A 14,351-nucleotide genomic window follows, 5' to 3' on the forward strand; every position below is an offset into this window, starting at 1 on the left:
AATTACAATTATTTAATCTAATAACACAGTAAGCATCATGTTATGTTTATTTTATGGTGCATGTGAACATATGATTAAGTGTGCACCAATTTAATTATTCCAAGATGTAACAGCATCTCAATTAGGCTAGCATGGTGTTTGAAAGAGTGGATCAAATACAATTGTCGCACATCGAGAGGTATATATATTAAGGTTTTTTTTTAATTGTATCGAGATCTTTTAAGATATATAAAATTTTCTGATTAGAAGTGTCAAACTCTAGAGTCCTTACCTTACCTTAATTATATGAACTTAGGCGATAAGCTAGAAGTATTATCAGTGCAATGTGGGCATTACTAAACAGTTCAATACAAAGTTTTCTCTTTCTACAATTGAAATACCAAGATAATAGTATTGAAAAAATGAAATTGTTATTGGCACTCCAAAAATCTCATTTTACACTCCAAACTTTCAATATTTGGAATGAAAAATACACTAACTAATACACTTGTGAGAAGTGTAGAATGAGATTTTTGAAGTGCCAATAACACTTCCCTTAAAAAAATTATCACACACTGATATGTATTTTAATTTTTTTACACGACAGTATGTAAAGGTTCGATACAAAGTCCTTTTATTTTTGTCTACATCACCAATTTACCATCACTAATCTTCTGGGGCCTGGACTCCCACTTAAATTTTGACGTTTCAGCCATTGGCTGCATTCCCTTCTCTTTTTCAGCCATAAATCAGATGGTCCACAGCTTTCACTGCACTCACAACAAAAAGCTTGCATTTATTCAGACAGACAAAAATGGGCAAGTGAATAAGCTATTCTTCCAAATCAAAACAAATTTGTACAAAGGAATTTATGATCTGATATATAAGGTCCCTCCTTGCACATGCTCTCTGCAATAAAAGAATTCATCAGGTTTGGGTGGTCAGTGGGTTTGGGGTCCATCTTACCCCAAGCATGCACCCAGCAAGCATCAGCTGCTGATCAGCCTCTGAATCACTGCTAAATTTGTAGTCACTGTTCCATTCCATGGCCCTGAGCATTTGCCCTTAATCTTCTCACACATTTCCCAAACCTTACATCGCCATTAGAAACTAGTTAGCTATAGTTCAGAACTTTTTTTCGTTTTTTACACCAATATATATTCTATTCTACGTAAAAGGAGTTTGAATTTAAGTGCAAAGAGACAAACGCTCCAGCTTAAAAACATGTCTACGTTGTTATAGACTTATTCAGTTACATAAGAAAATATGCATATTTATGTGGCTAAACAGAATCAATAGAGAAAACCAGGTGGTTAGCCAATAGCTAATTTGGTGTTCATACACGTGAGTGATTCTCTATAAAAGTAAGATTAAGCATCTAGACCTCATTAGATATTTTATTCTCAATTGATATATACAAATGATAGATTTTCACACTCTCGTTTTTTTTTTTTTTTCTCTTATCGTTCTGTCTCTTGATTATTCTTTAATTTATTCAGTGCGAAAACAAAGAAACAAAAATGAATGCCAGATAAAACGATGGTAAATCACTTTTCTAAATATATAAGCCAGTCCACTCGTGTAATTTTATATCTCTGCAAGCCTCAATGCGGCTGCTTCATTTTGGCTTTTTATAGATTAGACCTTCATGTGTTTCCACTTCACTTCACGGGTCCTGATTCTCTTTATATGTCCAACAAGGGCAATTTGTCCCCAACGAACTTCCACTTGCTCCACTCTTTGTCTTAAGCTACATCACAGTCCAAAGTTCCAAAAATCATGCCTGTCCTTACTTCCTCTTCTTCTGTTTCTTCTTCGTTTGCATTCACTTGTTTGACCATTTTCTTGCTGCTTATTCTGCACAATAGTACTGCAATTTCCTCATCCAAAACCGCCGCCAATGTGACTCATCAAAGCCGCCAACTCTCGGTTAATTACTATGCCAGATCATGTCCTCAACTTGAACAACTTGTCGGATCCATCACATCCCAACAGTTCAAAGCATCGCCTGTGTCCGGCCCGGCAACCATTCGCCTTTTCTTCCACGACTGCTTTGTCGAAGTAATCACAACTCCACGCAACAATAATGCACATCTGTTTGGTTTAATAATGTGCATGCATGTAAGTTTTAATGTACTTTTAATGCATATTCACCTTATTAATTTTTTTGGCACACTATTTTTCGAAGGGCTGCGACGCATCGATAATCATAAACTCAGAGCCGGGCAACAAAATGTTGGCCGAGAAGGATGCAGCTGATAACAAGGACCTGAGACAGGAAGGTTTTGAAAGCGTGATGAAAGCCAAAGCTGTGGTGGAGAGCAGATGTCCTGGTGTCGTGTCTTGTGCAGACATACTTGCAATTGCAGCCAGAGATTATGTCCACTTGGTAAGTCCTAGATCAATTTTTTGCCCTCAAATTTCTACTAAGTTGCAATGTGGAGTGTGGATCTGTGGTTGTTGTCCACTCTTACGTGTGATAAGACATAACGTAGTGATTTCAGCACTTTCAATTAAGCTTTTGGCAGTCGAAATTGAGTACTCAATAATTTTACACACCTCGTATGTAGGAGTTTCGAAATCGCTACCTTTTTAATTTTATGCACGTACATATATATTGACATTTTTCTAATTCTAATTTAACTGGGACAGGCAGGGGGTCCATACTATCAAGTTAAGAAAGGGAGGTGGGATGGAAAAATATCAATGGCTTCGAGAGTGCCCTCTAATATTCCCCAAGCAAATTTCACAGTGGATCAGCTACTCAGACTCTTCAATTCAAAAGGGCTAACACTTGAAGACTTGGTTGTTCTTTCTGGTGCACATACATTCGGCTTTGCTCATTGCCAGAACTTTGTAAGCAGGCTGTATGACTACCGGGGCTCGAAGCAGCCCGACCCAGTTATCGACCCGAGACTCCTGAGGGCCCTAAGAATGTCATGCCCACATTATGGTGGAAATGCCGACGTTGTTGCACCATTTGATGTGACTACGCCGTTTGTGTTTGATCATGCTTATTACGGGAATTTAGAGGCTAAACTGGGATTGCTAGCTTCAGACCAAGCTCTATCTTTGGACCCAAGAACCAAGCCAATTGTCCAGGCTCTGGCACAAGATAAACAAAAATTCTTTCAAGCTTTTGCGGCGGCCATGGAGAAAATGGGTTCAATAGGTGTGAAAAGAGGAAGAAAGCATGGGGAGAAAAGGAAGGATTGTAGCCTGCATATGTTATGATATATTTTTATTTGTTTTGAATTACTCAATTGAATCTTTATTTTTATTTTTTTATTTTTTTTTATTTTTAAAGAGAGACAACTAGTGGCATGCCATCGTGATCCACCTTTTTCAGAGCCGGGAAAGACTCAATTGAATCTTGGGTAACTCTGTTTTCTTGGGTTACCCTTGGTTCGGCCTTTTTCTTCTCTTTTTCGTCGTCTTGGTTTGTTGTATATTGCTAGCCTAGCTACACGTTCAACGACCTTTGTAATATTACTATGGAATGCCGCCAACATTTGATGCTTTTATCGACGGATTTTTCTTCTTATGCATTAAATTTGCATATATACATATCTCAAATAATCACAAAATAGTACTCCCCTTGTGTTTGCAGTGCATTCCGTCTGCGTTCGACTGAACTTAATTGTGTCCGCAATCATATCAGGAACTCGAATGATGTGATCGAACACCGATCATGATTTAATCGGTTGGATCGAGTGAAGAATCATTTAGCAGTGGAATGGACTGGAATTTGAAACTTGTGCGGTGTAATATTTGTATTTCTTGATTGATCATGTGAATCTTCAGGTAGAATACATGGTACATTGAAAGATGGCATTCGTCAATGTTTATACATTCTCCTGGGTTTTTCTGTTTAATACTAGCCATTTCATGAGGCAGTCCAGGACAACCCGTTCGAATACTTGAATTCTATCCTGACTAAACTATATCACTACGATTGTACAACCTAATGCAGATTAATCCTAAAACAAAAGTAGACGGGCATGACGGTTTAGGACTGATGAAAAAAACAACTCTCGCGCACGTTCCTCAGTTCTCGTTAAGCTTTCACCAATAGCTATGTGCAGCTGACCTGAAAAAAGAGGAAACGAGCAAAGCTCAGTCATTGTTTCTTCAGACGAAAAATACAGTTGTAGACTAGGATCAGAATCTTTCCCTGATCAACCGATGCAATCAAGATTCGAATTCAGCCAATACACGTAAGGATACTAGAGCTTTGATCCAGGTTACCTGTAACATACTATGACTTTGCTGATACAATCGTAGCTGCTGTAAATAGTGCTTCCTTTCCAAGTGACAAGACCTCCATGCGCCTAAACCATGTTTGGTTATAATACGAGGTTAAGAAGAAAAAGCCTACGTGCTTAAATTTACTGTGCATAACAAACATGTGCAAAGGAAATAAAGAAACAAACAAGTAAAAACTGATTCTAATTCGAGCTTACTTGTCTGCTGTCCTTCATATTTTTGAATGCTGATATTATATTCTCACATATTTCAACAAGCGAGCTGCTACTTTTTTCTTCATCGGAAGCAGATGCATCTCCAACAAGATGGTTTTCACATGGCAGCGACAAATGAGCCTGAAAAGAACTTCGACAGTCAAAGAAACTTGTGGTTGAGGCGTAAGACATGCTACTCTGATAGACTTAACATCGTAAACCTTATAGCATAAGATAAAAGCCATTTGGAGTGTTATTTATCATAGAATACAGGTGCGAGATCATGCACACATACACGTAGTATGTTTTCTTAGCCATCAAATCAGATATGGATGTATCTCGATTCATCCCAGTTGTCCAAGTGCCATGAAATTGGGAAACAAGACCTCATCTAAGGTCTTTGCACACAATTTTCAGGCATTTTGCTTGCACAATGCCCTCTAAACGTCATTGACTGCATTACCACCTCAAAATCAACAGCACACAGTAATTGACAATGTTTGGTAGTCCCACAAGAAAAGCCAAGCTATATTTATGTGCTACAAACAGTCCACAAATGAACATTTTTGCATCCATGCAAACAGGCGCACACACAATATGAATGTTATGAAAAAGATAACATCACATCCTTTGAAGAATCAACCAAAACATCGTGCTAGAATGAATAATGAGAATAATCACCTGAAATCCATGTGCTAAAAGCAACTGTACTACTTCTGTCCTAATCTTCTTTATGGTACTTTTTGCGCTGGTGATATTTGAAAGGCACTTCAACGCTCCGTTGAAAGATGCATCATCATCTGGAGGACCATTTGACCTACGAGTGCGAATAGAAGGCTACAAAATGTAGAACATGATGAAGTTAAGGGAGGACATTATCAATGAGGGAAAACTGTTCCTCAACTTCCATCATAACAATATCAAAATGCCTTCAGGAAGACATTAACAGGGAACATAAATAATAAAAGTAATGTTAGGACAATATATAGGCATTTTGAAAACTTACTTTAGCAATATATTTCCACAAGTACTTAACAACCATCTCAAGCTTCCATTTAGGTTCATCGAAAACCTGCAAATGCACCCTCATAAAATATACTGGCAGAAGAAAACAGTACTGCCTGCCTGGTACCTCTGCCACAGATTATACAGGGAAACAGAAAGATATAAACCCGCAAATGGGAGAGGGTGAGGATAGCAATTAAAGAAATATGAACCTGGAGAAATGGGTCAAGAATATCTTTATTGTACGTTAGTTCGTCCAGAATTATCTCCAACAGAGGAGTTCTGCACCAAATGCCAAAAGTATTTTTGTATCAAGACGATCAAAATAAAAGATGATACATAATAATAAGAGAGAGGAAGCAACCATCATTCTTTCAAGAAAACGAAACTCGTACCTGATACCATCAGCTCGGGTAGTAGAACCTTGGATATCTGCACTCTGCTTGGATACATCAAGCTCCATAATCTGAAAAAGTCCAAAATCAGTGCCACTGCTGAAATCATTATACAAACCTCCATTCAAACATTTCTAAGCAACTTACAATTACTAGAAACTTCTGCATGGCTATGCAGGTATTCTTTCCTATCTCGAGTAAAGCAATTGCAGTAGCAGCATCAAAATTTTCAGCGGGTTGTGCCACAGATTTCTTTGAACATATCAGATCATCGGTGAATCCAGCATGGGTTTGATACAATTTACACATAATGGTCAAGCAATCCTTCGTCAAGCTTTTCTGATTTACTTTCCTTGACACCTTCAAAAGATACTTTTGAGGGTAAGAGTTGTGGTATAAGAATCACTTAATGTATTCCACAATAAAAAATAAAATCAAAAAGGCTCCTTGGTATTCATGGCTTGAAAGAGAAAGGTATACCAGAAGCATGTTGACTAACGACTCTCTCAGAACTACCCAGTTCATGGTTTCTGCACACAATAACGAGCAACTTAAAACTTCCAGAAAGCTAGTGGTACATAACACTACAGATAATCAGATATCAACTTACCTTTATAGATACGGTTACGTGGTAGAAAGTCCCATTCCAAAACATTAATCAGGTATTGAAACAATAGCATGTTTGCTAAAGTCTGCAAAAAAATATCATATAAGACCAAAAAAGGGTGGTAATATTCGCTTATCCAGGGAAACAAGAATAGAGGTTAAGTAATTCTATAGCATTAAACTACCAGAAACATAAATCTCAGTCAAAACTCATAACCACAGGTTGAATGCTTATGTACAATCCAGTCATAAGATGCTCTCTGAATCTAACACCTTCTACCTCTTCAGTTTCCTCTTTAAAGAAAATAACGAGAGTGTATCAGTATCTAAACCATGGAATTAATGTTCAGAATATAAGAAGAATTCCTACATTTGGTGAACACAGAACTACATATCAAGTGGAGGCATATTGAACCTAATTGACTCATATTTGCGCTGGAATCACTATGCACATGGATGGACACTATGTTAGTTGTCACCGTGATCATCCTCACATTTTTGCATTCCAAGATTATCTTAGTTTCTAGAGTACATATCACATGTATGCACTGGTTTAAGAGCAAGATGAAATTGCTTTTTGCACATGTCCCCAAGTCATAAACAGTCATAAACAAACCAATTGCACATGTCCCCAAGTCATATCCATAGATAGACGCTAATTCACAATGTTGTCTTATACTTTTCTATTCTCTTAGTGCAAGTAAACTAACCTTTGTTTCTGATGCTTGGAAGTTTGCTTCATCAGTTGCATCAGCAAGGTCTTGTATCAAAAGTTGGAAACCCTACCATTGGCACGAGAACACTTCAACCAAGGTGAAATTTAAGAAATGAGCTAAGAAAATAGGATTCCATAGGATCTTAAACATAACAAAGGGAAGAAGCTTTCACACTAAACTCAAGTGTCTACGGTGCATCTATTACCCTTTGTCTATGCATCGTGACTCCTCCAAAAGAAATAGAAAAGTTAAACTAAACAAACTTATTACAATTTACTAATGAATATGAACATCGAGATAATGCAAACTCACAGAGGAGTCAACTGGTCCCCCAGAGTTACTAGTAGCTCCCCTCTCATTACTAGCATTTTCAAAGGAAGCGAATGGATACCAAGCCTAACAAGCACCCATAAATTGCATTATGATACAATATTAGTTAGTTACAACATAAAATATATGTCAACAAATGGAAAGAAAATAAAAACATAGTACCTCTTCAACCACGATTAATTCAGGCACACTACTGGATGATGTTGAATTATCTACATCAGAAGAATATACCCGAGGGAAACGCTAAAACATAAGGGAAAAGGAATTTGTAAGAAAATACTGCACCATTTGATTGTATAAAAACATAAATTGAAGATTCAAAGTAGTGTTGGAGTACCTTATCTAACTCATTCAAAAGCTGAAAACTTTCCATGGTCAATTCTAGAGACTTCCCAATCCTCAAGATGGAGAAGATTGCCTCAAACATGGCACTGTCAAACAAAATTCACACGAACAGAAGTTGGTTATTCTTATTTGGGCAAAGATATATATCGTAAACATCGATTACAATGTACAAAAGCTTCCATCTTTTTTAAAACTTATGCCTATTAACAAGGTAATTTACTCTAAAGATCGGATCTTTTTCCTTCCTTTTGAATTTAAATACACAGAGATAGAGATAGAGACTAGGTAGGTGGAGTTCCGTCTTTCGGTACAATGGAAGCAGCGCGAACGGCTTCAAGAAAAGTGATTCCTGTTCATCAATTTCCAAATAAATAAGCAACCACTGTTTTGATCCATGACAAAAATGTTGGAAGAAAAAAAAAAATAGAAATAAACCGGTAAAATTCCCACAGAACGGGGTTATAACTTTCGTTTTCCAGGCATCAAAACAACTGATAGCGGAATTGATTTTAGTTCCCCATGTTCATTTTCTTGGCAAATTTTCTCGGGAACCAAACAGAAAATTATCAACAAAAAGGGAACAACAGAATTAAGACTTACTATCCTCGTAGGCGTCCTGATTGTCTTTAGCCTCGGAAGAATCGAGGATCGCTAATATGTTCTCTTCGATTCCTCCCACGTTTCTTGTAGTGCCGGGCTTCTCCATCTTTTTCCTATGCCGGAATTTCGAAACCCTAATTCGTATAAAAAGAAAAGAAATTGGGTTTGTGTTCCCGCCAAATACCGGAGAAGGACTGACGGCGTTTGTGGGTTTGTGCTCCCGCCAAATACCCACGGACTGACGCCGTTTGTTTAGAACATGAAATTAGAAAATTGGTAACAAAAAGAATTCCGTTGCCGGGACTTGAACCCGGGTCTTTCGGGTGAGAGCCGAATATCCTGACCAACTAGACTACAACGGATACGTTGTTATTTCAGTTAAGTGATTGATTTTAAATGTAGAAATAAAAAGGGTGGAACAATACAGGGAGGAGAAGATAGAAGAAGTGAGGGAGAATGTAGAGTTGAAAGTGAAAAAAACTTAAGGGGCCTGTTTGGTATCTGATTTAAAATTTTTATCATTTCTTGAAAACAATTTTCTTTAAAACTCAAAAACTTGATTGGTTTGCGATTTAAAAATTTTAAATCTTACAACTTAAACTAGACAAAGAGATCTAAAAATAGAGGGTCGCAAGTGAGGGAGAAAGAGGAGAGAGAAGGAAATAACGTAAGAGATGATTGAAGGAAAGAGAAAGAAGAGAGAGGATCAGACGAGATAGAAAGGAAAATGAGTGAGATAAAGAACTGAGAAAATGAAGAGAGTGGATTGGATGAGAGACAAAAAAGATAAAAAAAAAGAGGAGAGAAAGAAGAAAAGATAGAGAGATAGATTTGGAGTGAGAGGGGAGAAGGAAGAAAAAAGAAATGAGTGAGTTTACGTTTAAAAACTCTAAAAACTCACCTTTTATGTTTTTAGATAATATACTATATTTTTTAGTTAGTCTTGAGTTCAGTTTTTGAAAATAATCCTACCAAACAAGTTTTTAAGGCCTAAAACTTAAAAATTGTTTTTGAGTTTAAAAAGTTTGATTCAAGTAAAGTACCAAACATGCCCTAAACATTCTTTCAATTGTTTTTGGTTTTTAGTTTTCATATACACTTTTTCTTCACCAATCTTATTATAAATTTTCCACACCTTTTTTATCTCTCATTTTCTCCTCTCACGCTATCAAAAAACCAAAAAGAAGTTATGCCTTAATTAAGTTTATGATTGATTTAAGCACGTATTAATGCATTGTATTTTGCACTAAGCCACCTTGAAATCCTCCAAGTTAGGTAGAAGTAACCCAAATCTTTATGATCGATGATAAAAATACTCTTAAAAAGTAGGTTACGTGGTTGTTCATGTGACATAAGATATTAATATATATTTTTTACGAAAAGATCAAAATGATTCACGATAAACAAATTCAGGGACCATTTCTATCGATTTTCATTGTCAAAGATTAAAGTGAGGAGTAGTTATGTCACCTAAATCATGGAGATTATAAAATGTAGTTAGCTCTATTATGCTCTATGAAGAAGGTATAATCGAACTCGAATGCAATTGTTTAGGTCTAGAAAAACCGACATCAAGTTGAAGCTTGAGGGAGTGCATGACATCCTAGCACAAGTGACAAAAATCGAGAGTTACCAAACAACTTAAGGTTTGCAAGAAAACGTTCTCCCTTTGCCATCAACAGAAGCAAAGAGAAGTGATCAAAGTCAAACCCTTTGGCTCTGAATGCATTTCTAAAACGCCTAATTCAAATGCACCCACTGACTTCGATAACTATTCCACTCCAAATCCTGTTCATGCGCCGCATATTCATAACAACATCCCTTGCTTTGATCTGCAACAATCAAACCTCCCCTTTTGTCATCAGCCCTTATTATTTTTATTATTCTAAGGTGAAGCGTCCGGCTAGTTCATGACATTGATAGCTTGTATTTATGCATCTACTTGTTAATCAAGCTGGCATTTCTTGGGCTCTAAGATATGCCAGCTTATTGGATACCGTGTGTTCACTGCAATTTCTGGGTTTCTTGGACTGGACTGGACTAGTCCAAAAAATGAATATCACAAAGGTTGAATCGGGTGTAGTTTTACAATTATTTAAACAATTCTATTTGCCATGTAATATTTCAAAAGCCTAAAGGGGTTTCAATATTTCATTTTTTTTCATGAGTACACAAGGATTTTACTTGTGAATACAGTGGTTTCAATTACAAGTCAAAGGGATCTGATCTGCAAGAATTAATTATATATGTTCAAATTGGATATTTCTGCTAATTAATCTACTAAAATGATCCAAATCCTTTTCCACCTTACTCTGCCATCTATCTATGATATTATATTGTCTCAGCTGAGTTCTAAAATATAATTCTAAATTCTGCAGACATCACTTTTCTTCAATTATTTTTAAGAGGGTACTTTAAGGAAAAAATGATTTTATATGTAGGATCGCAGTGACAATTAAAAAATGATCTTATACTCTATATCCAGCTTTCAATTCGTCGCCTTCTTTATTTTTTATGTGATCTTCATGAATTTGGGGAAGGTTTTAACAATATAAAACACTAAGTGCATAGAATCTGTATGGATAAAGCCGCGTAAATGATTAGAACACCACACAAGTCGACGTGGGAGACTTAAAATATGAATCCCACATCTTATTTTATTAATAAGCACTTAAAATCCTGAAATCCTCCATGAAGTTAGCAGCTGGATTGAGCCACAAGTAATCTCAACTATTCACGCGTTTCTCTTTATACCTTTATATTTCCCCATTCTCTCAATCTCCTCTCTCCCTCTCTCCTCATATCAACTTAATATTTTGTGTGAATATGACTGTACATAGTGATATTCCTGCAGAAAAGCCAGCATCTGAAGCTATACAACTAGAGGATGTGTGGGCGAGCTTTATCGGTGTGAATGGAGTGAAAAGGGAAGCGAAAAGCGCAACAGAGTCTCAATCCTGGGAAGATATGCCTCCTCTTGATGGGAGAGAAGGGTCAATGGAAGTTCTACAAAGGCTACCAAGTCTAGGTAGGTGGATATCAATGGGAACTGAGGCCTGGGAGAAACTTCTGGACAGTGGTGTTGCTCCTGCACAAAATACGGAGCAGTCTTGCAATGACAGGTTAGAAGGCAATGGAGCTGCAAATTCGGAATGCGAAGCAAAGGTTGAGAGAGCAAAGAAAGTGGAATTTATGAAGCACTACCGCGGAGTTAGGAGGAGGCCGTGGGGCAAGTATGCAGCCGAGATTAGGGACTCAACAAGAAAAGGAGCTAGGGTTTGGCTTGGGACTTTTGAGACTGCTGAGGATGCCGCTTTGGCTTACGACAAGGCAGCTCTGAGAATTAGAGGCTCAAAAGCACATCTTAACTTCCCCCTTGACACAGTTGCAAGGGCTATGGGATTGGATTGCTTCAGCATTTGTTCATCCACAAATATCGGTTCAAATACTTGGAAGAGAGGGTTGAGAGATTGGGAAGAAAATGTTGAGGAAAGAAAACCTGCAGTGAAGAGGAAGGCGAGCATGCAAAAGATGTTGGGTGATCATGATGAATTTGATGTATTTGAGTTCCAAGACCTGGGAAGTGACTGCTTGGACAGTTTGCTGTCTTCTTTTTGACAAAACTCAAAATAAGAAAGGAAACTATGCTTCTGATGTATATTTATCTTCTACATGAGTGAGTCCGTAAAACATTCTTTGCTGCCCAAATAGAAATTTAGCAGTCCGGAATTATTTGTAGTTGTAGTCAAGAACATGCTGTGTAAGTTTCTTTGAAACTAGCCTTAGAAGAAGAGATAGCAGAACACGATATACATACACAATTTCTTATGTAATATGCAACATCATCAATCAACAATTATAGTGTGCTTTGTTAAGATTTCAGAGAAGCGTTTAGTGGCTCCCCAACTTAATTAACCCCATCGACATATCAGCAAGTGTTAGGATTTTATACAAAACAGAAGGCTTCAATGTTATAACCGCTCATTAATCGTTGTAATTTATGTTGTCAGGTTTCCGAATAATTTTATGTTCTTTGACATGCTTAATTTTAGTTTACTATTCTCAATCTGAGAGATTGGTTACCATCAAAAGGACCTCTCTAAGCTGGCTTCAAATGGAAAGGGAGATAAAAAGAAAAGGCTGGAAAAGGATATAGACCCACTGCATAACCGAACTTAAATCTTCTTATTACTTACTAATCTCTCTTCCGGATTCGAAGTCAAGTCATTCTATATACCTGATCAGCTTATCCAAATGATTTCTTTTTCTTATCAATATTGTGAAGCTCAAAGAAAGAAAACCAAAAATTAAGAATGTGTCTGTACAAAATAAGCTCCAACTCATTCAATCATATTACAAAACCAATAAAACTCACTTATGGCAGACTTGCAGTACATATGTGTTGGCATAGCAAAAGAGAATAACTAGCCAATGAAAGAAAAATTACACACTTTTCTAATGCTTAGTAACCAGAAGTTTATAACTAAAAAGAACATTTCTAGATGATCTGACCCTGCATATTTGGTACCTCCACAGCACTTAATTCAGTCTCAGATTCCGATCTTGGTGTCCCAACCGAGAGCATACTACAACTTCCACTTGAGTCTGAAGTAGTAGTACTGTTTTTACTATTTAAGCTGCAAGTTACACCAAAACTTGGCCCGACTTTATGAACTGATGATGTTGGTGAAGAAGATGCAGCCCCAATTTCAGCTGGGAAATTAAGCATGGCCTTACTACCACGCATTCGAAAAGCTGCTCGGTCATATGCCAAGGCAGCTTCTTCAGCCGTGTTAAATGTTCCTAGCCACATACGCGCGCCTTGTCGTGTGGAGTCACGGATTTCAGCTGCGTACTTGCCCCACGGACGCCTCCTCACGCCTCTATAGTGCTTTTTTCCGATGTTCTTTGTGGGTTCGAGGCAATTTGGTTGACGATTGATTGGGTATCTTTGCGGCAACAATGAGGGGATGAGAGACATGGGTTCATTTAGGACTTGGTATATGACGATGTCTTGTGAATCATTCTCATTCAATGGGAGTTCATTTTGCTGTGAGAAGTGTAAAGCCATAGCTTCCTAGCTAGTTCTTCCTCCTAAGCTTTATGAATTGGCCAAAAAAAAAGGATAGTGAAGATTGTGGTATGTAGCTCAAGACTTGTATTTAACTTTGGATTAAAAGGGAGGCAAACGTGGGGTCAGAATTTTCTTTGGCACGAGAAGGATGATTATATCTAATTGTCGGGATGATGATTATTTAAATATATGTAATTATTGTAGTCAAATTAGCTAATTTAACAATTCAGTTGCAACATATACTTTGGCTTGTTGATATGGGTAGGTTGGTAAAGTCAACAAAGGTGATTGCATCCGCAAAAGAGCGCATGAAGACGTTTCTTGCTGGAATTTGGACGAGCAATTTGATTTTGGGCTCATATACATCACAACTCCAACTTTTCTTGGGTATATGACGTCGTGGCGTTCGTAATATGAACTTTCTTAGGTTGTGGGTCACGTTATTAACCCAATATGGTCCCTACCTTGACTTTTCAACAATTTTTTAAGACTATGATTTAAGAATGGGTAATGATAGAGAAGATAAATGTGTAAACTAAATTTTGTAAATTAAATAATGTGAAAGATGATGATTAAATTATTAAGTGTTAACTAACATACTTATTTTTTTATTAGTGGCACATCGTTTAATTTGTAAATTTAATTTAACTAGCATTACTCTTTAAGAATTATCAAAGACTTCAAAATAAAAAAGCAACCGCAAAAAGTCCTAAAATTTTTGTGAATATTAAGGTGGAAGGTCCTAATTAAAGATTTACAATTAACTCACGTGTGTTGAAATTTAATAATTCTGGGAAGACCATGTTTTGTGGTAGGGGAATAATTTATTCTATCACTTACG

At 37.0% G+C, this 14,351-nt stretch overlaps 4 protein-coding genes and 1 non-coding gene across 5 annotated transcripts; 2 read left to right on the top strand and 3 right to left on the bottom strand.

Moving 5' to 3' along the window:
• The first annotated feature begins 1,461 nt into the window (after positions 1-1,461).
• Positions 1,462-3,507, top strand: LOC103938167 (peroxidase 19). The gene is made up of 3 exons (XM_009348192.3): positions 1,462-2,040; positions 2,168-2,368; positions 2,632-3,507. The coding sequence occupies exons 1-3, from the start codon at positions 1,759-1,761 to the stop codon at positions 3,211-3,213; spliced, it is 1,065 nt and encodes a 354-aa protein (XP_009346467.2). The 5' UTR covers positions 1,462-1,758; the 3' UTR covers positions 3,214-3,507.
• Positions 3,508-3,734: 227 nt separating this feature from the next.
• Positions 3,735-8,633, bottom strand: LOC103938017 (negative regulator of systemic acquired resistance SNI1). The gene is made up of 16 exons (XM_018645202.2): positions 8,437-8,633; positions 8,119-8,185; positions 7,829-7,922; positions 7,654-7,734; positions 7,474-7,557; positions 7,156-7,227; positions 6,450-6,531; positions 6,320-6,369; positions 5,987-6,199; positions 5,840-5,910; positions 5,657-5,726; positions 5,446-5,511; positions 5,121-5,276; positions 4,443-4,580; positions 4,228-4,310; positions 3,735-4,069 (listed from the first exon to the last, which is right to left on the bottom strand). Exons 1-16 carry the CDS (start codon positions 8,540-8,542, stop codon positions 4,045-4,047), a joined length of 1,458 nt encoding a protein of 485 aa, XP_018500718.2. The 5' UTR covers positions 8,543-8,633; the 3' UTR covers positions 3,735-4,044.
• Positions 8,634-8,725: 92 nt separating this feature from the next.
• Positions 8,726-8,798, bottom strand: TRNAE-CUC. Its single transcript has one exon. It is a non-coding gene; the product is annotated as a tRNA-Glu (tRNA).
• Positions 8,799-11,196: 2,398 nt separating this feature from the next.
• On the top strand, positions 11,197-12,311 carry LOC103937928 (ethylene-responsive transcription factor ERF091-like). The gene has a single exon (XM_009347946.2). The coding sequence runs from the start codon at positions 11,263-11,265 to the stop codon at positions 12,052-12,054; it is 792 nt and encodes a 263-aa protein (XP_009346221.2). The 5' UTR covers positions 11,197-11,262; the 3' UTR covers positions 12,055-12,311.
• Positions 12,312-12,756: 445 nt separating this feature from the next.
• On the bottom strand, positions 12,757-13,522 carry LOC103937839 (pathogenesis-related genes transcriptional activator PTI5-like). The gene has a single exon (XM_009347841.3). The coding sequence runs from the start codon at positions 13,505-13,507 to the stop codon at positions 12,935-12,937; it is 573 nt and encodes a 190-aa protein (XP_009346116.2). The 5' UTR covers positions 13,508-13,522; the 3' UTR covers positions 12,757-12,934.
• Positions 13,523-14,351: the final 829 nt, after the last annotated feature.

Source organism: the organism of the source record quoted next, unplaced genomic scaffold, assembly GCF_019419815.1.
Source record: "Pyrus x bretschneideri cultivar Hongxiangsu unplaced genomic scaffold, Pyrus_bretschneideri_v1 Contig19, whole genome shotgun sequence".
Lineage (NCBI taxonomy): Eukaryota > Viridiplantae > Streptophyta > Magnoliopsida > Rosales > Rosaceae > Pyrus > Pyrus x bretschneideri.

What these genes read in the sequence shown, in the direction of transcription:
- LOC103938167 (XM_009348192.3), top strand. Translation starts at nt 1,759, where the DNA reads ATGCCTGTCCTTACTTCCTCTTCTTCTGTTTCTTCTTCGTTTGCATTC. An exon ending in TCCACGACTGCTTTGTCGAA is followed by an intron (nt 2,041 to 2,167) that starts GTAATCACAACT and finishes TATTTTTCGAAG; the next exon opens with GGCTGCGACGCATCGATAAT. An exon ending in CCAGAGATTATGTCCACTTG is followed by an intron (nt 2,369 to 2,631) that starts GTAAGTCCTAGA and finishes TAACTGGGACAG; the next exon opens with GCAGGGGGTCCATACTATCA.
- LOC103938017 (XM_018645202.2), bottom strand. Translation starts at nt 8,542, where the DNA reads ATGGAGAAGCCCGGCACTACAAGAAACGTGGGAGGAATCGAAGAGAAC. An exon ending in TGTGGAAATATATTGCTAAA is followed by an intron (nt 5,277 to 5,445) that starts GTAAGTTTTCAA and finishes TACATTTTGTAG; the next exon opens with CCTTCTATTCGCACTCGTAG. An exon ending in ATATGAAGGACAGCAGACAA is followed by an intron (nt 4,311 to 4,442) that starts GTAAGCTCGAAT and finishes AACATGGTTTAG; the next exon opens with GCGCATGGAGGTCTTGTCAC.
- LOC103937928 (XM_009347946.2), top strand. Translation starts at nt 11,263, where the DNA reads ATGACTGTACATAGTGATATTCCTGCAGAAAAGCCAGCATCTGAAGCT.
- LOC103937839 (XM_009347841.3), bottom strand. Translation starts at nt 13,507, where the DNA reads ATGGCTTTACACTTCTCACAGCAAAATGAACTCCCATTGAATGAGAAT.